Below are 24,753 nucleotides of genomic sequence, written 5' to 3' on the forward strand. Positions count from 1 at the left end.
CTATCAAATGCAGCCACTTGTGCCCATCACATGCAGCCACTTGTGCCCATCAAATGCAGCCATTGTGCCCATCAAATGCAGCCACTTTGCCCATCATATGCAGCCACTGTGCCCATCATATGCAGCCACTTGTGCCCATCAAATGCAGCCACTGTTCCCATCATATGCAGCCACTGTGCCCATCATATGCAGCCACTTGTGCCCATCATATGCAGCCTCTTGTGCCCATCAAATGCAGCCACTTGTGCCCATCATATGCAGCCACTTGTGCCCATCAAATGCAGCCACTGTTCCGATCATATGCAGCCACTGTGCCCATCATATGCAGCCTCTTGTGCCCATCAAATGCAGCCTCTTGTGCCCATCAAATGCAGCCACTTGTGCCCATCATTTGCAGCCACTTGTGCCCATGATATGCAGCCACTTGTCCCTATCAAATGCAGCCACTTGTGCCCATCACATGCAGCCACTTGTGCCCATCAAATGCAGCCACTTGTGCCCATCATTTGCAGCCACTTGTGCCCATCAAATGCAGCCATTGTGCCCATCAAATGCAGCCACTGTGCCCATCATATGCAGCCACTGTGCCCATCATATGCAGCCACTTGTGCCCATCAAATGCAGCCACTGTTCCCATCATATGCAGCCACTGTACCCATCATATGCAGCCACTTGTGCCCATCATATGCAGCCTCTTGTGCCCATCAAATGCAGCCACTTGTGCCCATCATATGCAGCCACTTGTGCCCATCATATGCAGCCACTAGTCCCTATCAAATGCAGCCACTTGTGCCCATCATATGCAGCCACTTGTGCCCATCAAATGCAGCCACTTGTGCCCATCATATACAGCCACTTGTGCCCATTAAATGCAGCCATTTGTGCCCATCATTTGCAGCCACTTGCGCCCATCATTTGCAGCCACTTGTGCCCATCAAATGCAGCCACTGTGCTCGTCATATGCAGCCACGGTGCCCATCATATGCAGCCACTTGTGCCCATCAAATGCAGCCACTGTTCCCATCATATGCAGCCACTTGTGCCCTTCATATGCAGCCACTTGTGCCCATCATATGCAGCCACTTGTGCTCATCATTTGCTGCCACTTGTACCCATCACATGCAGCCAATTGTGCCCCATCAAATGCAGCCACTGTGGCCGTCATATGCCGCCAGTTGTGCCCATCAAATGCCGCCACTATGACCCTCGCCCGCTCTCTGCCCGGCAAGCTGTGGAACTGCTCCTGTGTTCTCCATGCTTCCCCCTCCTCTGTTGTTCCGTTTTGCTAGGCGTCCAATCAGAGCACCTCTGCCTTCAGCCGAAGAGGTAACGGGTATTAGACCCGCGCTACTTGATTGGCGGAGAGGCGGTTCAGTGTTAGAAAAGCAAATATTAATTTGCTTTTCTAACACATCTGGGTGGAATGCGAGCGCAATACTCTGTGCCATGAGTCCACCTTTTTTGAAGCCTATTAGAGCCTATGGCTCTGAGAGGGGGCGGTGCCCTTAATGGACGGGCCGCCCCTGGCAGGACCACTAGATATTTCACACAAATTAAGCAATGCAAAGAGAACAGGATACTTTTAAACCTAAAGAGGGAGTCCACCTAGAAAAAAAATATTAAAAGCCAGCAGCTACAAATACTACAGCTGCTGACTTTTAATAAATGGTCACTTACCTGTCCTGGAGTCCAGCGATGTCGGCAGCCGAAGCCGATCAATCGCTCGACTCTCAGCTGCTGCCGCTGCCATTCTCTGTGAGGGAATCAGGAAGTGAAGCATTACGGCTTCACTTCCCAGTTCCCTACTATGCATGCGCGATTCTCGCTGCGCGTTTTAAGCGGTCCCCACTATCTCCTGGGACCTGTGTGTTTCCCAGGAGACAGCGGGTGGGGGGGGGGTTGGGGGGATGCGGGAAGGGGTGCAGGAATCTATTCTAGGAAGTGGGTGCAAATACCTGTAGTAGGCAGGTATCTGCACCCCCCTCCCCCCTGAAAGGTGCCAATTGTGGCACCGGAGGGGGGGAGGAATCAGATGAGCAGAAGTTCCACTTTTGGGTGGAACTCCGCTATAAGTACATGGTACAATATACACATATCAGAAATATGAAATGATGGGGTAACATATTCCTTAATATTTAACAGTTCATATTTTTTTTTCCCCTTAGAACCGCCATGAACTGTTGGCTTTAGAACCCCTCCAAACTCTACTTCGGATGAAATGGCAAACGTTTGCAAGAATCATGTTCTCAGTGTCATTTCTTTTTACCTTTACCTATAATTTAGCTTTTACTCTTCTCTACTACCAGCCACATGGAGACAAGGTACTTCAGCAGCCTATATAATAAAAGTAAACACACAATTGTTACTAAACCCAGGACCCTGCAGTCACTATATCTGGTCTCCCACAGTACACAGAACATGGAAATGCAATTATTTTAGTAAATATAAACTGCAAAATACCTTTTCTTATCAGCAGTATTTAGCAGTCTTGTGACTTCTATCAGGCAGAGCTGAGCCCTGGTTAAAGCTTGTAGGAGGAGTTTTCATTCTCTTCTGATTGTCCTAAGAAGATGCATGACCCCTGACCCTCTGTCTGGACAGTGCTGATTGGCCCTGTGCTGATTGGCCCTGTGGGGACAGTAAAAGAAGGGGAGAATCAGAGAAGACAGGATCAAACAGCCTTTTTATACAATGTGCATGATTAACCTCTTAGGTTCCACAGTGAGTATAACAAGCATGCATATACAGACTGATTTTACTGTTCTGGGTTTAGTAACACTTTAATTTCTCTTTATATAATTATATTATTTCTAAACACGGTTTTCAAAGTTTAATCTGTGATTGGTGGACCTGATCAATTCCTATTGCTGCTAATTAGCATCATTACAGAAACTTTCTCCAAAGTATCTGCTCTATTTAGAATCAGAAGGTTAATTACCTATTTGCTTCTTACTATGCCTTTTAATAATCCTTTTCAGTTGCCCTATTCAGGCAATATTATTTTTGCTTAGGCCCACGAAATCTACCAGAATTGTACATACATAGTTATAGCTGAAGAGTTTTTACATTCATAGAAGCTCATTCAATAAGACAGTACAGGGAATGATGGAGACATAATTGAAACAGTTTAAAAATTACTTTTAAATGTTTGTTATGGGTTATTAAACTTTGCATGTTTATACTGTTCTTAGCACTACTTCCTGAATAAGTTCTATAGAATTTAAATAACTTGTGTATATAACCAAAAATTTATTCACCACCATGTTTCAGGGCCTTTTTAGATACCAATACATACAGTGCCTTAAAAAAGTATTCATATCCCTTGAAATTTTCCACATTTTGCCATGTTACAAACAAAAACGTAAATGTATTTTATTGGGATTTTATGTGATAGACCAACCCGAAGTGGGACATAATTGTGAAGTGGAAAGAAAATGATAAATGGTTTTCAATTTTTTTTACAAATAAATATGTGAAAAGTGTGGCGTGTATTTGTATTCAGCCCTCCTGAGTCAATACTTTGTAGAGCCACCTTTCACTGCAATTACAGCTGCAAGTCTTTTTGGGTATATCTCTACCAGCTTTGCACATCTAGAGAGTGACATTTTTTAACCATTCTTCTTTGCAAAATAGCTGAAGCTCTGTCAGATTGAATGGAGAGCGTCTGTGAACAGCAATTTTCAAGTCTTGCCACAGATTCTCAATTGGATTTAGGTCTGGACTTTGACTGGGCCATTCTAACACATGAATATGCTTTTATCTAAACCATTCCATTGTAGCTCTGGCTGTATGTTTAGGGTTGTTGGAAGGTGAACCTTCACCCCAGTCTCAAGTCTTTTGCAGACTAACAGGTTTTCTTCTAAGATTTCCCTGTATTTGGCTCCATACATCTTCCCATCAACTCTGACCAGCCCCCCTTCCCCTGCTGAAGAAAAGCATCCCCACAACATGATGCTGCCACCACCATGTTTCACAGTGGGGATGGTGTGTTCAGGGTGATGTGCAGTGTTCGTTTTCCGTCACACATAGCATTTTGCTTTTAGGCCAAAAAGTTCAATTTTGGTCTCATCTGACTAGAGCACCTTCTTCCACATGTTTGTTGTGTCATCCATATGGCTTCTCGCAAACTGAAAAACGGGACTTTTTATGGCTTTCTTTCAACAATGGCTTTCTTCTTGCCACTCTTCCATAAAGGCCAGAATTGTGGAGGGCACAGCTAATAGTTATTCTGTGGACAGATTCTCCCACCTGAGCTGTGGATCTCTGCAGCTCCTCCGGAGTTACCATGGGCCTCTTGGCTGCTTCTCTGATTAATGCTCTCCTTGCCCGGTCTGTCAGTTTAGGTGGACGGCCATGTCTTGCTAGGTTTGCAGTTGTACCATACTCTTTCCATTTTTGGATGATGGATTGAAGAGTGCTCCGTTAGATGTTCAAAGCTTGGGATATTTTATTATAACCTAACCCTGCTTTAAACTTCTCCACAACTATCCCTGACCTGTCTGGTGTGTTCCTTGGCCTTCATGAGGCTGTTTGTTCACTAAGGTTCTCTAACAAACCTCTAAGGGCTTCACAGAACATCTGTATTTATACTGAGATTAAATTACACACAGGTAGACTCTATTTACTTATTAGGTGACTTCTGAAGGCAATTGGTTCCACTAGATTTTAGTTAGGGGTATCAGAGTAAAGGGGGCTGTATACAAATACAGGCCACACTTTTCAGATATTTATTTTTAAAAAATTTTGAAACCATTTAAAATTTTTTCTTCTATTTCACAATTATGTGCCACTTTGTGTTGGTCTATCACATAAAATCCCAATAAAATACATTTACGTTTTTGGTTGTAACATGACAAAATGTGGAAAATTTCAAGGGGTATGAATACTTTTTCAAGGCACCATATTGACAACTTTTTTAAAGCATTGATTTTTGTTGAACTCTAATTGTATCTAAAACATTCCTAAAATATTGTGGTGGATACATTTTTATTTAATAGTTTATGAGATGTTGATACGAAAACCTATAGGAGTTTTGCTCCCACAAATATATTCTTGTTTAATGTATTGAAAAAGTACATACCTTTACTCATCTTTGTATATTTTTTTACTTTAGACTCCAAAAGCTCTGAACTTCTCTGGTACAACAGGAATTTTTGAACTGTTTGGTCAAGTGTTTATCATGATTTGGGCCACGTACCTAATTGTTCAAAAGGTTTGTGATTACCATAAATTGACGCTTCAAAAGGGACATTTTATGGCAAATAAATAAATAAAAAAGTTCAACACAATAATTTTTCAGTATAATTTAAAGTATAACTAAAAGCAAAACGTTGTGTTCATATTGGATAGAATGGAGAGGAATTAGATCACATTTTTTATTGCTGTCCCTATTAGGGAGATTCACCCTCTCTATTTGTACGGTTTACCATTACCATTGAAAGTGAACATCCCAAATTTTGGATTGCCCCCAGAAAAGTAACAGAAGGGGAAATCTTCCAATGGGGACACTAGTTTGGGTGAACTGGGGGTCCCCAAGGATTTCCCCTGAATTTGCAGGAATTTCCTCTCACTTCCTGTTTCGATATGATACAGGAAGTAAAATGAAATCTCCACAATGGGACACAGATGGCAAAAAAAATCTGACAGGGGTTATAACCCTCCCTTGCTCTATCCAAAATTGTAAAAAATTGTTTTGCCCATAGTTCTACTTTAATAATAAACGTATTATTTTATATGTTGAATAAAAATGGCGCTTCCCCAATTTAGAATTAGCCTTAAAAACATGGTGCTTATGGAAGGGCTATGCACCCCATGTTAGAGTATATATAGCAATGAAAAAATTAAGGGAAGAAATGCCTGGAGTGGGTCCATTCCTCCTTAAAGGCACAGAGACACACTGGAAGTCCAGCAGAGCACAATGCCAGTATAATGCTCCAACATGGAGACTCTGATAAATTAGACTTAGAACCACACTATACAGAGGGGTCTTGATGAGACAGTAAGGCTATTACATATACAATGCCTTGAAAAAGTATTCATACCCCTTGACATTTTCCACATTTTGTCATGTTACAACCAAAAATGTAAATGTATTTTATTGGGATTTTAAGTGATAGACCAACACAAAGTGGCACATAATTGTGAAGTGGAAGGAAAATGATAAATGGTTTTCAAAATTTTTCACAAAGAAATATATGAAAAGTTTGGTGTGCATTTGTATTCATCCTCCGTTACTCTGATACCCCTAACTAAAATCTAGTGGAACCAATTGCCTTCAGAAGTCACCTAATTAGTAAATAGTTGGATTTATTAGAAAGAGCGTATCAGCGCATAGTGGTCATGCGGATACGAGTTAGGTTACAGGTGCCACGTCTTATCTTAGTAGATTAGAGGACATGGAAAAATTGTGGGCGCAAGACTTTTTAGGCACAGTAATTACTAGATATATAATTAAAATTCTAGTTTATTTAGAAAATATTAAAAAAGAGTATAAAACAGAAAGACAAATAGAATTCAATTCATAGTTAGACAGTTTTACAAATTATACACTCCATACATAGCTAAATGGTTAAATTGGTAGTTAAAGCAGTGTTCGAAGTCAAGAAATCTTGATCAGTATAGTTACATTGCGTTGAACCAGAAGCTATGCAGTGGTGATAATCAGATTCTGTATAGGCTCGACATGTTGCGCGCCACATGCGCTTCTTCAGGAGCACAGAATTGAATACTGTAATGAACAATACATTTACGGTAAATACTTCATCCTGGTATAATGTGTTTAAATAAGATTAAATAGACAACCCATGTAGTGAAGTAATGGAAGAGGTTATCCCCTAGACTCAAGGACACGTGTCTACCCTACAGGGGCCCGGCAAAAAACAGACAATGTGGGGACGTATGTAACATAGTAAAAAATGATAATAACAAGATGGGTTAAAGTAGATATGGGGTATGGGCTGCAAAAACAGGTAAGAGTGAAGTGGAAAGAGGGAAAGGGAGGAAAGGGGGGGGGGGGGGGAGGGAAGCAGGAGGGGGAAGGAAGAAGGGGGGGGGGGGGGAAACAGGAGGAAAGTGCTAAGTGCAGGTTTCAGTAATTAAATTGAATCCAATTAATCAAATTATAAAATTAATTGATAAACGTATTGGGAGTAATATATAGCATATTTGGGTATCCTTTAATATTTCATATTTGAAATAGTAATCAGATTTAAAGTACATATTGGACTTACCCTCATCAATTTAGTAGCTATGTATAGTGGAAATCACCTCATTAGCCAGTATTAGTAGCTCGCAATAGACATCAATTTTAATTTGATCGGCGAGGATCTGGTGTCAAGGATAAATGATGGCTTACATCGAGATTCGTATGAGATTTAAAACTAAAGAGGTTAGTATTCCCGATCCCCAGGTGTGCTGAGGCTGTCAAAAAGATAAGCCCATAGGGAAAGACACAGTGCCATAAGTATATAAGGTATAAGTATAGAGTACAAAGTGTATATCACTGTTTAGAAACAGTCTCTAGTAGGCAGTTGTGATTCAGAGCTTACCTGGATTTGCAGTTGGGAAGGATAGACAAATGGGGGTTGACTTCATCGAACTACACAGCCGTCTTGTGGAGAGCGGCTGGTAGTGTGGATTGTACAAGGAGAGACGACGAAAGCGTCTCTTGTACATCCGCCCCGCCTGTAGTCACCAATCGGCGTAGCCGACGTGACGTCATTCAGGCCGGCCGCTGATGCACACTGCGCATGCCTCAATCCCCGGCGCCATCAAACCAGTTGATGGCGTGACGGGGAGAGAGGAGGCAGTGGCGTCATGGTATCCCGGCAACGAAGCCCGCACGCACGCAACCGCGCAGACTCCCCACCTCCGACGCGAGCCGAACAGCTGTCGGCACGCCGGGGAGAGAAGAAGGCAGTCGCGTCCTGGCACCCCGGCAACCAGGGTCACATGGAGGCACACTGCACATAGCTCCTCCCCCCGTATGGGCCCGTCAGCTGCCGGCTCATCGGGGAGGGAAGGGAGACAGCAGTCAGTCGAATCCACGCCGACACATCACCTAGGAACATCCATTGCGCCAATTTCCCTGGGAGGAGGAGTGGCGCTGGGCGTCCGCACATTGCTGGAAGCATTGCCAGACAGTGTAGGGGAAAACAGCACATCCCGTGGTATAGGGGCAGCCTCTAAAAATAAAAGTTATTCTAATAGAGTAAAACATGTAGCATCAGAACATGGTACTAATAAGTAGGAGGCGGCTGAGATTATTAAAACAGCAATCGAGGTAGGGAAAAAAAAAAAAAAAAGGGGATAAGAAACTCAACAGATAAACAATAAACAATTAATAAAAATATAAACAAGATATAAACAAAAATATAAACAAGGCATATACTGATATTAATAGATAACCGTAAGTTGTTACATAATTATATATTTATGTTGAAAGGGCGAAACAATTAACCATATGGTACCTGAACGAGAAATAGGATGTCACATCACATCTGTTAATGTATAGCAGTAAGGTATTACATAGTTTTATGGTTCCATGTCTATTAATCGGGGGATGGAAGAAAAAAAAAAATAAATAAATTACAAAGATCCCTTTGATCCCTTTGATAAAGTCACGTGGTGTGACGCAACGCGTCAGTGTAGGAGGAGTCAGGTGCCGACGCTTCTCGGGGACGGCCGAACCCGGAAGCTTACCATATCATCCATTGATCGTTGTGTTTTTAAATGTAAGTTACTACGTTTTTTAATAAAACTCACCCGAAATTACTACACTATGAGACCTCTCCTTTGTTCCTAACTACTATTGCTGGGATTACTGGGAGCGGCGGGAGAAGATTCAGAGAGCCAGATCCACTGACATCGTTCCAGGATACCCATCCTCTCCACCCCAAGATTATCTATCTGCTCTACTTGGCCCACTGGGGGCCGCTGCTGGAGGTGAGAGGCTGGGGGAAACATTCGGTGTGTGCACCAGAACTTAAATAGAAGAATAGCACCAGTCACTGCACATTTGCACCTTATTCAAAGACTGTTTGTGTGGACACTACTCACCACAGTTGCACGCTTTTATATATTTTGTGGACTGAATTGCACTACTGTCACTTTGGGATGACATCTCTGCTGTGAGGTGTCTGTCTATATATGTATTAGTTATTAATTTATAGCGCATTAGTGCGTTGATGATGGCATGATTGCACTATTATCACTGTTTGATTTTTTGATATAGATATTGTGGATTCATATTGATGCGGGGACTTTGCACGCATCTTACATCACAGTTCACAAATAATATTTATTTTATATTATTTTCCATGCACAGTATGACAGTCTGCTATTTTTAATATTATGTGTTACACTTTCAAGAGTTATTTGATATTTTTTATTTGCTTAGCACCAGGTACCATTTGCTTCTCAGCTCTTTTGGGAGGCTATTATTCTAATTACATTTAGTTTCGTTATATATTGTCACTTCCTTTTATGCGTGGTGGCTAAATACATCATGAATCTCACTTTGCACTTGGTACTTTAATGGTTGACGTTCCCTCACATATTTTACATATATTTGGCACTGATGATTTCTTTGATGGACTCCAGCGTGGGGCTATTAGTTCAGAGTTCACCATAACATTTTCTTGGTAGGAATCAGTATCTTGGAGTCACCGTTAGGCACAGTGTTTGTCCCTTTATCCTTTGTCTTAGAAGATCATGGTTAGGATTTGAATTGCTGGTTTGGTACTGAATGATAGAGCAGCGCCACATATTTTATATGAACATCCAGAAATTAACATCAATGACTTTATTGGAACTCCATAAAAAGATGAAACATGACACACAAACGATCCAAAGGTGCTCAGTAGACGCGTTTCACACAAACGTGCTTACTCATTACGTGTCTCATCATGTTTGTGTGAAACGCGTCTACCGAAGAGGCAGATCCAGAGCCTAGTCTCGGGAGGGGCACTGCCAGAAAATACTTTTTTGGGGGTAAATTTAACGGGGAAATGGCTGGTGTTAGCGCTGCTATTAAAATGAAATGGTTCAACTCACCATAATGCAGAATCAGTGGGAGCCCAGAGCGTGTCACTTGCCACTGTCACCTGCCACACGTTGCGGATTGTCACTTGCCACGTCGCCTGTCACCAGATGCAGATTGACTCTTGCCACGTCACCTGTCACCAGATGCAGATAGTCACTTGCCACCTCCAATGCCACACGTTGCAGATTGTCACTTGCCACGTCACTTGCCACATGTTGCAGATTGTCACTTGCCACATCATTTGCCACGTCCGATGCCACACGTTGCAGATTGTCACTTGCCACGTCCCATGCCACACTTTGCAGATTGTCACTTGCCATGTCCCATGCCACACGCAGATTGTCACTTGCCACGTCACCTGTCACCAGATGCAGCTTGTCACTTGCCACCTCCCATGCCACACGTTGCAGATTGTCAATTGCCACGTCACTTGCCACATGTTGCAGATTGTCACTTGCCATATCACTTGCCACGTCCGATGCCACACGTTGCAGATTGTCACTTGCCACGTCCCATGCCACAAACAGATTGTCACTTGCCACGTCCCATGCCACACGGTGCAGATTGTCACTTGCCATATCCCATGCCACACGTTGCGGATTGTCATTTGCCTGCTATAATTGTCTTTTGCTGTGTCCCAGAGTCAGGAAGCACATTACCAGTCAAGCAGCAGAGAGATGATGTAATCTCTCTGCTGCCGTGGCTGCCTGCACACTGCACAGTGAGGGCGGAACTGCAGGGATGCAGGATGGGCACTGGGCAGTGAGAGATGATGTCATCTCTCTTCTCCCCCGCCCGCCGGCTCCCTGATTGGCCAGCAGCCTGCTCACACACTGTCACCGAGCCGCATATCTGCTCACCAACAGAGCCACCATGCTCTCAGCGGCGGGGCCGCCCGCCGGCTCTCTCACCTGCAGCGACGCCTGCCCACCCACTCACTCACCCACATTCTCGGAGGACATTCTTGGAGGGGCAATTGCCCCGTTGCACCCACATCCACCCCTGGTCTACTGAGCACCTTTGGATCGTTTGTGTGTCATGTTTCATCTTTTTCGGAGTTTCAATAGTCATTGATTTTAATTCCTGGATGTGCTGCCACTTCTCTTTGTTTTCCTTGGACTTTTCTGGCTGCGGACCAAGCGAGCACCCAGGTCTTCACAGCAGTATACGAGATCTCGCAGGTTGCTTTGGAGCGGTGTATACCCTGCTCTCCCTTTCATTGCAGAGATCCACACCTCAGGTGGGAGAATCTGTCCACGGGACAACTATTAGTCACACACGCCACAAATCTGGCCTTTATGGAAGAGTGGCAAGAAGAAAGCCATTGTTGAAAGAAAGCCATGTGAAGTCCCATTTGCAGTTTGCACAAAGCCATGTGTGGGGACCATAGGTGTGCACAGCCTATTGCATCAAGGTGTGCACCTTTAAGCTCAAACACATGAATGTGTATATACATTGACGGTGTCAGTAGAGCAGTGGATGGTGTCAGTCGTTTTTTAATTTTTTTATTTTATTACTTTTTAGAATTTCATTTTTTTATTATTTTGAGATTTTTTTTTATTATTTAAAAAAAAAATGTATAAGCCCCGTTAGGGGGCTTTGCTGAAATATCAGGGGTTTAAACAGCAGGAATCTGTGCCACACAGGGTGATTAGGGTATGCCCAGGCACACCTGGCACACCCTGTGCGCACGCCTATGGTGGGTACACAGCAAACATGCAGAAGAAGGTGTTCTAGTCAGATGGATGAGACCAAAATAAAATTTTTGGCCTAAAAGCAAAGTGCTATGTGTGGCAGAAAACTAACACTGCACGTTACCCTAAACACACCATCCCCCCCGAAACATGGTGGTGGCAGCATCATGTTGTGGGCATGCTTTTCATTAGCAGGGACAGGGAAGCTGGTCAGAGTTGATGGGAAGATGGATGGAGCCAAATACAGGGCAATCTTAGAAGAAAACCCGTTAGAGTTTGCAAAAGACTTTAGACTAGGGTGGAGGTTCGTCTTCCAGCAAGACAATGACCCTAAACATACAGCCAGAGCTACAATAGAATGGTTTTGATTAAAGCATATTCATGTGTTAGAATGGCCCAGTCAAAGTCCAGACCTAAATCCAATTGAGAATCTGTGGCAAGACTTGAAAACTGCTGTTCACGGAGGGGGCAGGAGGCGGAGCCTAGCAGAGCAGACATGCATTGTTAGAGCTCCACACCGCTGAGGAGAAAAGAGAAGGACAAAGCGGAGCCTGCAGGCTCAAAAGGTATCCATTTGAACCTTTTTGCCCCAGGGAACAAACTGTGAAAGTTTGGGCAGGAAATATGGTACTGGGAGGAAACCGTGGCAGAAATAAAAATCACCTCACAAAGAGCTCACAGGCACTCACTGCAGCTGAAGCAGCTCCAGTCACCTCACAAGATACAGCATCAGGGCGCTCTCACAGACAGAAAATGTCACAGCAAGACTCTCCATTTGAGTCAGATACAGAACAAATCCTCTCACAAACTTCTCCACAAGCCTCCTCAGTATCCCCAGTAATATTATTACAATTTGAAAAGATGCTTCATAAGGCTTTAAAACAAACCTCAGACCAAATAACAAAAAGCCTAACCAAAGAAATAAGAGAGCTGGGAAACCGCACCGCAGCCTTAGAAATAAAAATGGATGAAATTGAAATTACAACCCAAGAAAATATAACAGAATTGGAACAATTAAAAAAAGAGAATTTAATACTTCAAACTAAGCTCGAAGATTACGAAAATAGAGCCAGACGTTCAAACTTGCGCATAAGGGGAATACCTGAAACTGTGACAGACCTGCAATCTACTATTACTGCTCTATTACAAGAACTAAAGCCAGATATCCCTATTGAACGTTTAGAACTGGACAGAGTACACAGAGCCCTCACAGCCAAAAAGAAAGATGGACCCCCACGTGATATAATCACAAAATTTCATTATTACAGAACGAAAGAACAAATACTAATTGCTGCAAGAGAAAAAAAGGAACTTAATTTTCAAGGACACAATTATCAAATTTTTGCTGACCTATCCCAACTTACTATTACTAAAAGACGATCCATGAAACCCCAACTAATGGAACTGCAACGCCACAACATTATGTATCAATGGGGCTTCCCCTTTTCAGTCAGATTTAACTACCAAGGTACAATTTACAGAAGCAGATCAGCAGATGAACTACAACAAACCCTTTTAAAATTAAATCTGACAGAACCCACAAGCAGCAACACTCCCACACGCAGAAGAATGGCATCATCTTCACCTTCAGGCAGCACCCAGAAAATTTCAGAACAAAATGGGAATCATCATTCTCACAAAAGAGGCCGTTATGCCACATCATCCATGGACCAAGAAGATTCAATGGACTGACATCCTAATTCCTGATATCTCTTCATTTATTATACTAAGAGATGGTTCTCTATAAAAAAACCTATATTTATAACTGAATGTAACTGCATTCTGATAGTCACACACTGTGTGGGATCATGTTACATTCCAGTTATATTTCTTATTACTTCTGATTCATATAGCCTTAGAATATATAAGTGAAATAAGGAAATTCTTGTTCAGTTATATATTATCAGGTAATAACAATAGATTTATTACTTTTTAGGACAAATATGTTCAATAATCCAGAAGTAATGGAAGCTTTTTCTTTCTTTTCTTAAAACAAATATATTATTACCTAACTAGTTCCTAGAACTATGTTTTTGTTTATTCTAATCTGAAGCAATACAACCTCAATTTTATGAGTTAACATATCTAAACAGTTACATATGAATAAAATATGTAATTGTTTACTCTAAAAGGGTTAAAATCCCAAAATAATTCAAACTATCTTCATCAATACCAAAGTTATTAACAGTACCTTTCTAACTGAATTATTTAGCCTAGGGCAAGACTAACCATATACAACCACCCTGGAATAAATAATTTCAACAAAAACTATATTCTGCACTCCAATTAATGAAACATCATTTTGATGTCTTTTGACATAGCACTTCTCTCCTGTAAGCGGAAGATCCGTGTACCCCCATTAGCCCTCCTCATTCTCCCAACCATATTATGTGGGAGTGTGACGAAGGGACTTATTCCCCTGAGAGAGATATTTATTCTCTTTCACGGGTAAATTGTGATTACTTGCAAAAAATAATTTATACAATGTATCATCTAATCACATATGTTTTTTGTTTACTCTTTACTCCAGAATTCACTGGTTTCTTTTCTATCTATTCATCTCTTCAGTCCACACAGGTTGATCTGCGCAGTCAGCTCTGCATAACAAAAAGTAAGTCAAAACTATTTGATCTATTGCCATGGCACCACTGAATATACTTTCCCTGAATGTTCAGGGAATAAATGTCCCTCAAAAAAGGACCAAAGCCTTCCGTACTTTCCATAACAAGAAGGCTCACATAGTATGCCTCCAAGAAACACACTTCACCAAAGATTCTACTCCAAAATATATTTCTCCTTTTTATCAACAAATTTACACGGCTTCTGCCTGTACCAAACAAAGGGGAACTCTAATTGCATTTCACAGATCCACACCATTCACCTTATCATCAGAAATTAAAGACCCAGAAGGTAGATACCTGATACTCATGGGTTATATAATGGATACAGCAATCACGGTGATTTCCTACTACGTTCCTAACAAACAACCTACACCATTCCTCTCACATATATTACAAGTGATTAATACTCACAAAATAGGAACAGTGATAATGTGTGGGGATTCGAACCAGGTCCTCCTCCCATTTCTAGATAAATCACCTTTTACACCATCCAAAATAACCTCTAGATTACCTTTTTCTCAACTTCTTTCCAAATACAATCTGGTAGATTCATGGAGAGAAAGTAACCCAATGAAAAAGAAATTCACTTATTTCTCGCACCCTCATCAAACCTTCACCAGAATAGATCATATTTTTCTAACAATAGGAATGATACCAGAAATTATTGCATCAGATATAATTCCGATTCCGTGGTCTGACCATAATGCAGTATACACTACTATAGCCTCAGCCATACCAAAAGCGCATGACCCAACGTGGTACTTACCGGACATAATGCTCAAACACCCACTACATCAGATGGCCATTGAACAAGCTTTAAAGGAATACATATCAATTAATAATACAACAGACATCTCCCCAATAACACTGTGGGAAGCTCATAAGCCTGTCTTGCGTGGTACAATACAAAGACAAATGGCACTATTTAAACGGGAACGCAAAAATCTAGCAAAAAAACTAGAACTCAATTTTAATGCAGCCTACATATCATTTCAAGATAATCCATCTCAGAGTACAAAATCTCATCTGGAAAAATCTAGATTGGAATACGATCTATTTCTCACTGAGTCAGTTGATAAATCCCTCAAACGCTCCAAACACAATTTCTACATGAATACAAACAAACCAGGTACATATTTGGCTCGGGCATTAAATTCAACTAACAAATCTTTCAAACCAATACGTTTGAAATTATCAAAAAATGTTTACACTTGTAATCCAGTTAAAATAGTCCATAAATTTCACTCACATCTTGCAACTTTATACAAGACAAACAATGAATTTAATCCTACAGAGGCTGAATCCTTCTTCTCAAAAATAACCTTACCTGAGTTATCTCAGAATGAAAAAAGCAGTTTGGATGAGCCTATAACTATAGATGAAGTTGCTAACGCCATAAAAGACCTAAAACTTAACAAAAGACCAGGCCCAGACGGCTACTCGGCTTTATACTATAAAACATTCTCAGAAATACTCTCTCCCATTCTCACTGAAACTTTTAACAAACTTCTAGATGGACATTCTTTTCGGCAAGAAACACTAATGGCAATTGTTTGTATGATCCCAAAACCCCTTTCTGATGATACTTCCTGTGTGAATTATCGGCCTATCTCTCTGTTAAACCTCGATATTAAATTATTAGCAAAAATAATAGCAAAACGCCTCAATAGCATTATAGGAAAATTAATACATAGAGATCAAGTAGGCTTCATGCCAAATAGACAGGCAGGCGATAATATACGCAGGGCAGTGTTATTGGCACATATTGCTAAAAAACGGAAAATCCCTTTATGTTTTCTATCTCTCGATATCAAGAGGGCATTTGACACAGTATCCTGGCAATATATGCAATATTCATTACAAAAATGGGGTTTTGGACCCCATTTTTTAACATGGATCAAAGCATTATATAATAAACCCAAAGCCTATATAAAATATGCTGGATACAAATCTGAAGCCTTTAATATCGAAAGAGGTACCCGACAGGGTTGCCCATTATCTCCCTTATTATTTGCCCTTATACTCGAACCCATGGCCCAATACATCAGAACAAACCAAACTATAACTGGCATTGAAGTAGGAGGTATTACACACAAATTATGTATATTTGCAGACGATATATTACTTTTTCTATCATCACCACAGGTCTCTGGTCCTAACTTAATACCAGCTCTTGATGGATTTGCAGCCCTATCCGGCCTTATGATTAATCCTAAGAAATGCCTAGTGCTTAATATTTCACTCACAAACATGGAATTGATCCCGGCTAGGGCTGCACTCCCATTCACATGGGCAGAAAAATCAATCCCATATCTTGGAATTCATTTAACAGCATCTCATTCTGACTTATTCTCAACCAATTATCCTCCTGTATTAAGACAGATCACAAATCTAATAAAACAATGGTCGCAACTTCCTTTATCCTGGATAGGGAAGATTAATGCAATCAAAATGACTATTCTACCCAAATTGCTTTATCTATTCAGAGTCCTCCCTATTCCAATTCCTTCCTATTTTTTGAGAATAGTACAAAAAAGAGCAACTTCGTTTATATGGGGCTCTTCTAAACCACGTATACCTATACACACACTACATCTTCCCAAAAATAAAGGAGGCCTGGGATACCCTAATTTTACTAACTACTACAGAGCAGCACATTTGGCCAGTCTGTCCAAATACCATGCAAAACAGGAAATCCCATTATGGGTATTTATAGAGGCTTCAGAAAATGACCCTCTATTAATATCAAATTTATTATGGCTTGATCCTAAAGACCGCTTTAAAATTCATAATCCCATAACTAAACACTTCTTATCTCTCTGGGATAAACTAAAAACCAAATATCAGTTACAATCTCCACACAATCCTCTCCTTTCTTTTATCAGAAATCCGGCCTTTTATCCGGCTTGGATCTACCCAAATTCTTTTAAAGCTTGGACAACATCAGGCATTCAGACACTAAATGACTTCATAGCATCTAAATCATTCCTTTCATTCCCATCGCTTAGAGAAAAATATGATCTACCAAACTCTGAGATATTTAGATATCTCCAAATCAAAAATTTCTATACACCATTCCTAAAGGGGGATACACCATTATCCCAATTATCCATTTTTGAATCAATCTGTACAAAAGATCCATTTGCTAAAGGTACAATTTTATCACTTTATAATCAATTATATGGAGTACCAAATCTTAATAGACCCTCTTACGTTCAGAGGTGGGAGGAGGACCTGGGACGAACTTTAGAAGACACGGACTGGTCTAACATATGGCTCACATCTAAGTCATCTTCACCCAACATCTTAGCACTGGAGACAAATTATAAAGTCCTAACTCGCTGGTACCTTGTACCCGCTAGAGTGGCAAAATATTCACCTAATACCTCAGCTCTTTGTTTTCGAGGATGCCCAGAAATAGGCACATATTTACACATATGGTGGACGTGCCCAGTAATCCAAACCTTCTGGAAGGAAGTCTTCGTGATTGCATCTAAAATATTTAAAAAAATAATACAACCAGATCCATATTTAACTTTACTTAATCTAAAACCGGAATGGTTAACACTCTCTCAATTCAAACTTATGATCCAACTAATAACGGCTGCAAAACAAACAGTGGCCAAGGCATGGAAATCTCCTACATTGGTACTAGCAGAAACAATTCACAGAATGAATAATACAATGTCCCATGCTAAGATGGTTGCCATCGATCAAAATCAAATTCCAAAATTTGAAAAACTTTGGCATCCTTGGATAAAACAACAGTTCCTGTCAAACTTCAATGACTCTGTCCTGTTGCCATGGTAACAGATTAAATGACTTACAGAGACACCCATTCTAAGGCTTCAAAGAGAACTAAAAAGAATAATAAACTGACGAGCGGGACAACCTTGTGGACCATACCTCTACCTTTCAACCCTTTTTCTTCTTTCTCTTTCCTTTTCTCCACCTTACGATTAAAGCTCATTATCAGAATTTATTTGACCTATATACACTCTACTTGTAAACAATATGTATAGTAGGTATAAATCATTTAAATACCTACAAAAGTAACTAAGGAAATGATATATATCTCTAATATAGGTTTACGTGAACTCAATGTTTAATATTTGAAATTTCATGATATTTACCTATATAAACCCTACTGTAAAACAATGAGCTTACTTTATAGATCCTTGTAAACTTACTTTATGTATCTTTATAACATTGTATACTCAATAAACTTCTTTTGACAAGGAAAACTGCTGTTCACAGAGCTTGAGCTATTTTGCAAAGAAGAATGGGCAAACATCACTCTCTAGATGTGCAAAGCTGGTAGAGACATACCCAAAAAGACTTGCAGCTGTAATTGCAGTGAAAGGTGGTTCTACAAAGTATTTACTCAGGGGGGCTGAATACAAATGCACCCCACACTTTTCACATATTTATTTGTAAAAAATGTTGAAAACCATTTATCATTTTCCTTCCACTTCACAATTATGTGCCACTTTGTGTTGGTCTATCAGATAAAATCCCAATAAAATACATTTACGATTTTGGCTGTAACATGACAAAATGTGGAAAATGTCAAGGGGTATGAATACTTTTTCAAGGCACTGTATTGGCAAATGTTGTGTAACTAAAACTTCTGGTTTTAAGGCAAATTGTTAAACAGTGTAATTTGTTTATTTAGCTGGTAAGTGTGCTGGGGAAATTTTTTTTGATCATTTCAAGTTAGCTTAATTTTTTTATATCTAATATGTCATATTTACCTGACAAAACTGTATTTTCAAAAGCCAATAACCTTGGCCGTGATAAATGCAGAAAAAGATAGTACAAAACCAGTACATGTTCCCTTTAATTAGACCACATTTTACTTTAGTTATCATAACCCAAGTGACAGATAATGTTACATTTACCTAAACTGAGATCAAACGGAAAGGAAGGTTGATAACGCCACTTAATGCCGCGTACACACGGCTGGAATTCGCCACAGAAAAAGTCTGATGGGAGCTTTCGGTCGAACATTCCAACCGTGTGTATGCCCCATTCGGCTTTTTCTGTCGGCATTTCCGACGGACTCAGATATAGAACGTGTTCTAAATCTTTCCGTTGGAAATGCAGACGGAGTTTAGCAGGTTGGCAAGTCCGGCCGTGTGTGCGCAGCATTAGACTTCAAGATACAATGATTAATATGTAATGTAATGTAATGTATCCACTTTTTCCATTCTTTAGGGGATTTCAGTCTTCTGGCTGAGGCCCTCAGATCTGAAATCGATTGTGTCTGATGCCTGGTTCCATATTCTTTTGTAAGTAATATATAATACAGTATTTCTAAAAACCTTTTCCTCAATGGACTCCTTGAAAATTTTTCAGGTCTCAGGGAACCTCTGTTAAAAATTTCTTTTAGCTACAACTTATTGAAAATCAGTGTGATCAGTAGGGATGAGCCCGTTTGCCTTGAACATCGGGTGTTCACCTGTTTGCCGAACAGCGAACATTAAGCGGTGTTCGCGGCAGTTTTGAAAGCCGCGGAACACCGTTAAAGTCTATGGGACACTAACATGAAAAACCAAAAGTGCTAATTTTAAAGGCTTATATGCAAGGTATTGCCATAAGAAGTGTATGGGGACCCGGGTCCTGCCCAAGGGGACATGTAACAATGGAAAAAAAGTTTTTAAAATGGCCGTTTTTTCAGGAGCTGCGATTTTAATAATGCTTAACGTGAAACAATAAAAATGAAATATTTCTTTAAATATCGTGCCTGGGGGGTGTCCTTAGTATGCCTGTAAAGTATGCCTGTATTTCCTGAGTTTAGAACAATACCACAGCAAAATGACATTTCTAAAGGAAAAAATCGAATTTAAAACTGCTCGCGGCTGTAATGAATTGTCGGATCCAGGGACGTCCTTACTGCAGGGCAAACGGGGCATCTGTCCAGGGCCCCGCCATTGTTCAGGGGCCCAAAGCAGCTGCCCCTGGAGCCTGTGCTGCCCTCTGGCTTTTTTTAGCAGGAGTTCCTCCACCTCCGGGATTCGGCGCTGGTTGCTGAGCTGCCCGCTTTTGTCACTTGTAAATACAGGAGTGTTGCTTCTGTATTTACAAGTGACAGCGCTCTTCTCTCGGCGGCCGTTCACTTCCCTCCCTGCTCTGCAAAACATATCCTCGATCTCTATGAGATAGCAGAGAGAACAGAGGAGGGAGGGGGATGTACACAGGCAGAAGTTGCTCCAAGCCACGGACATTCAGTAAGTTACAGCTGCTCTTCTGCAGCCCCACTCTAACGTTATTTAGTTGGTGAGGACTCAGGATGTGCTCAGGGAGGGGGGATTGATGCTAGAGGAATGCTGTGTATTGATGGGGTAATCTCCAAACTAGAATCTGGGGAGAGGAGAGCTTTGTACTTGCTGGGGGGGGGGGGGGGGACTTTGGTGTACATAACACAACCCTAAATCCTGCATTCCGTACACAGATCCCTCTAAATCCTGCACTCTGTACACAGTTCCCCTCTAAATCCTGCACTCCATACACAGATCCCCCTAACTCCTGCACTCCGTACACAGATACCCCCTAAATCCTGCACGCCATACACAGATCCCCCCTAAATCCTGCACTCCGTACACAGCTCACCCCTAAATCCTGCACTCCGTACACAGCTCACCCCTCAATCCTGCATTCTGTACACAGCTCACCCTCAATCCTGCACTCCATACACAGCTCACCCCTAAATATTGCACCCTGTATATAGCTCACCCCTCAATCCTGCACTCTGTACACAGCTCACCCCTAAATCCCACACTCTGTACACAGCTCACCCCTCAATCCTGCACTCTGTACACAGCTCACCCCTCAATCCTGCACTCCGTACACAGCTCACCCCTCAATCCTGCACTCCGTACACAGCTCACCCCTAAATCCTGCACTCTGTACACAGCTCACCCCTAAATTTTGCACTCTGTCCATAGCGCACCCCTTAACCCTGCACTCTGTACGTAGCTCACCCCTCCACACTGCTCTACTGCACGTGTCAAAACTAATCATTTATTTCTGGTTGCCTGTCTTCAGGGATACTGCTCCTATTGGGTTCTTTTCCCAGCTGCACTCAGTTAACCTTCATAGCTGTCTGTGCTCTGGTCTACTCATTGCTAATAGTAAGTTCTAGGAATTTTCTGTCTATTGGCGGGTCTACTCAGCTCTCCAGTCCATGGTGTGCAGGCAGTGAGGAGATGATGTGCTGTAACCTTCACCAACCAATTAGTGAGCTGTACTGATGTGCTGTGACCTCTATCAACCAATAAGTAAGTGGTAATGATGTACATTAAAGTGGAGTTCCACCCCCCCAAAAAAAAAAATATTAATGTGCTTAAAATAAAAATAAAAAATAAAAACATTTGGACAAATTTTTTTTTTACTCATCTCTAAATGCCTGTTGCTAGGGGCATCCTCGTAGTCTGCCTCCTTCGGCGCCTGGGCTCCTGACGTCACTTCCATTGGCTCAGGAAGGGAGGTTGCCTCTCCCCCTCCCTCTTGTCAATCATCTGGGACATGTGACCGGTCCCAGATGATTGCGCGGCCACAGCCGGGCGCCCACAGTTAAAATGCCGGCACCGCCGAGCGGAGGGGGGGACGAGCGGGGCTTCGATTCCCCCGCATCGCTGGACCCTGGGACAGGTAAGTGTCCGATTATTAAAAGTCAGCAGCTGCAGTATTTGTAGCTGCTGACTTTTAATTTTTTTTTTTAAGTGGGAACCCCGCTTTAACCTCTAGCAACCAATTAGTGAGTGGTAAACATATAACCTCTAGCAACCAATCAGTGAGCGGTAAACATGTAACCTCTAGCAACCAATGAGTGAGCGGTAAGCATGTTACCTCTAGTAACCAATGAGTGAGTGGTAAACATGTAACCTCTAGCAACCAGTCAGTGAGCTGTCAGAATGTGCAGTAGCCTCTAGCAACCAATCGGTTAGCAGAAATGATGTGCTGTAACCTCTAACAACTAATTGATGAGTCGTAATGTTTGCTGTAGCCTCTAGCATCCAATCAATGAGCAATAATGATATGCTGTAACCTCTGGCAACCAATCTCAATTGCTGCCTGACCTGATTTTAAGTCGAGGGGGGGCCCAAAGGCAAATGGTCGGATCCCGTCAATATAGATAAAAATCATTGAAAAAAACGTCATGGGGACCTGGGTCCTGCCTCAGGGAACATGTATCAATACAAAAAAAAGTTTGAAAAACTGAAGTTTTTTCAGGAGCAGTGATTTTGAAGGCCACATGCCTTCAACATGGATAGGATGCTCTATATTAGGGGTCTGGTCTGGATTTTGGGGAGCCCTACACCATTTTTTAAAAATTTTGGCGCAGGGTTCCCCTTAATATCCATACCAGACCTGAAGGGCCTGGAATAGATTTTGGGTGGACCCCCATGCATTTTTTTATTTTGGTGCGAGGTTCCCCTTAATATTCATACCAGACCCAAAGGGCCTGGTAATGGCAGGGCTTTTTTTCTCAAACAATAGGTGCTGGAACTCAACCACGACCCCCCCAAAATCCCTCCTCCCACACACACCCTCCAAATCACATCAAATAGTGGGTGTGGTCAGTCAAATTTCATGAACAGTAGGAGGGTCTTAAAGGGGCATTAAATACCAGGATTACATTACATACAGAGTGTAGAGTTCAGGGGGGGGGGGGGGGTTACACACAGAGTGCATAGCTGTCACTTGTAAACACAGAAACTGGACTTCTGTGTTTACAAGTGATTGTGGTGAGCAGGCCCGCCCAAGGGTCTGAGCCAGAGGTGGTGGAACTGAGTTCCATCAAGTTCCCCCTGAAAAAAGCCCTGGGTAATGGACTGCGGGGGGGGGGGGCATGACGTTTTTTTCAATGATTTTCATCTATTTTGCCGGGATCTGACAATTCATTACAGCCGCAAGCAGTTTTAAATTATTTTTTTCCTTTAGAAATTTCATTTTGCTGTGGTATTGTTCTAAGCATGGGAAAGATGCGCTATTTTACAGGCATACTAATGACACCCCCAGGCACAATATTTAAAGGAATATTTCATTTTTATTGTTTCACTTTAAGCATTAATAAAATCACCGATCCTGAAAAAAACATCAGTTTTTAAAACTTTAATTGTTCCAAGCTCTGAAAAAGATCCAAACTATATGATCAGGATCCGTCCAGAATCCTGGACTGACAGCTGGCTTAGCCTCTCAGGAAGCCACTGAGAGCCCGAACCAGCCCCTTCTGCCCCCTCCACAGCCCAGGGCTCCAGTGAGCCCTGGAGGGGCAGAGCAGAGAGCCGGAGAATGACAGTCCCTGGCTCTCTACTCACAGAATGCTGAGAACTGAGCGATCAGCAGACTTTGATTGATCAGTTCTCACTGGAGAGCTGGCGGGGACAGATGCAGCATCAGATCGATGCTGCATCCACCTAGGTGAGTATAAATGTTTGTTTTTTTTCTAAATACCATATTTCTCTTTTACTGAAAGGAATACATAAAGTGGTGTGAATAGCATGTATAACACCCTCCTGCTCAATAAATGGTAATAACAGAAAAGAAACACAGACAGTAAAAATTGTAGTGTCCCCTAACATTAGTGGTCAGCATTAAGGTGACCCCTTTTATTGGTGGTTAGTAGTAATTTATCCCCTGAATTGGTGATCTGTGTAGGTGGGAGATTAATTTGCCCTTGCTCCCAGCTCAGGGAACCTCTAGCACCCTTGGAACCCTGGTTAAGAAAGGCTGATATAAAATGTCTCTAAATGCCATCTTGTGCTCTGAGCTGTCACTGTCTTCCTGCCCACTTCTAACATGTCGGCTGGGCAGCCTAAGGAAAAACGTTAGCACTAACTGATCCCAGATCCAAGTAAAGCAGCATTGGTTTCAGGGCCAGCAATAACCCACAGCTTTGGTGTCAATGCCAGCAATAACCCCCAGCATTGGTGTTAGAGCCAGCAATAGCTCCCAGCATGTGTCAAAGCCAGAAATAGCCCCAGCAAGTGTCAGGGCCCTCAATGAAAACCCTCAGCAATATTAACCCCTTACAATAATAACCTCCTCCAGGCAACAATAGTAAACTTCCCCTCAAAGCAGCAATGATAATGCCCCCCCAGGCAGAAAAAATAACTCCCTCCCCAAGATAGCAAATGTAGCACTCCCTGATCCCCGGCATCAGGGAGGGCTGACATTTCAATCAGGGTGCAGGTTGCTAGGCATTGTGGACAGTGTAAAAAATGGGCCCCAGTCACTTTTAATGATGAACAAAAGTGAGTTTACTGCTCACAAAACAAAAACTCAGGGAGAGAGGAGCAAGGGCACAGAACACCCAGAACAAGTAGACTAGCAGACTCTTTAAACAAAAATAGAAAGGGAGGCAGCAGTACAGAAAAGAGCCCTTAAGCTG

At 41.8% G+C, this 24,753-nt stretch overlaps 1 protein-coding gene across 2 annotated transcripts in view; it reads left to right on the plus strand.

The window, feature by feature from the left end:
- Window positions 1-24,753, plus strand: part of LOC141129114 (transient receptor potential cation channel subfamily V member 3-like) — a 103,060-nt gene that overhangs the window by 51,331 nt on the left and 26,976 nt on the right. The window contains exons 8-10 of one of the 2 annotated variants that reach the window (XM_073616917.1): window positions 2,166-2,321; window positions 5,114-5,212; window positions 19,575-19,648. In XM_073616917.1, the coding sequence (XP_073473018.1) occupies window positions 2,166-2,321; window positions 5,114-5,212; window positions 19,575-19,648 (329 nt within the window). The remainder of the gene's footprint in view (window positions 1-2,165; window positions 2,322-5,113; window positions 5,213-19,574; window positions 19,649-24,753) is intronic. The other variant, XM_073616918.1, reaches the window with a different exon arrangement.

This window comes from Aquarana catesbeiana, linkage group LG02 (genome assembly GCF_042186555.1).
Source record: "Aquarana catesbeiana isolate 2022-GZ linkage group LG02, ASM4218655v1, whole genome shotgun sequence".
Classification (NCBI taxonomy): Eukaryota; Metazoa; Chordata; class Amphibia; order Anura; family Ranidae; genus Aquarana; species Aquarana catesbeiana.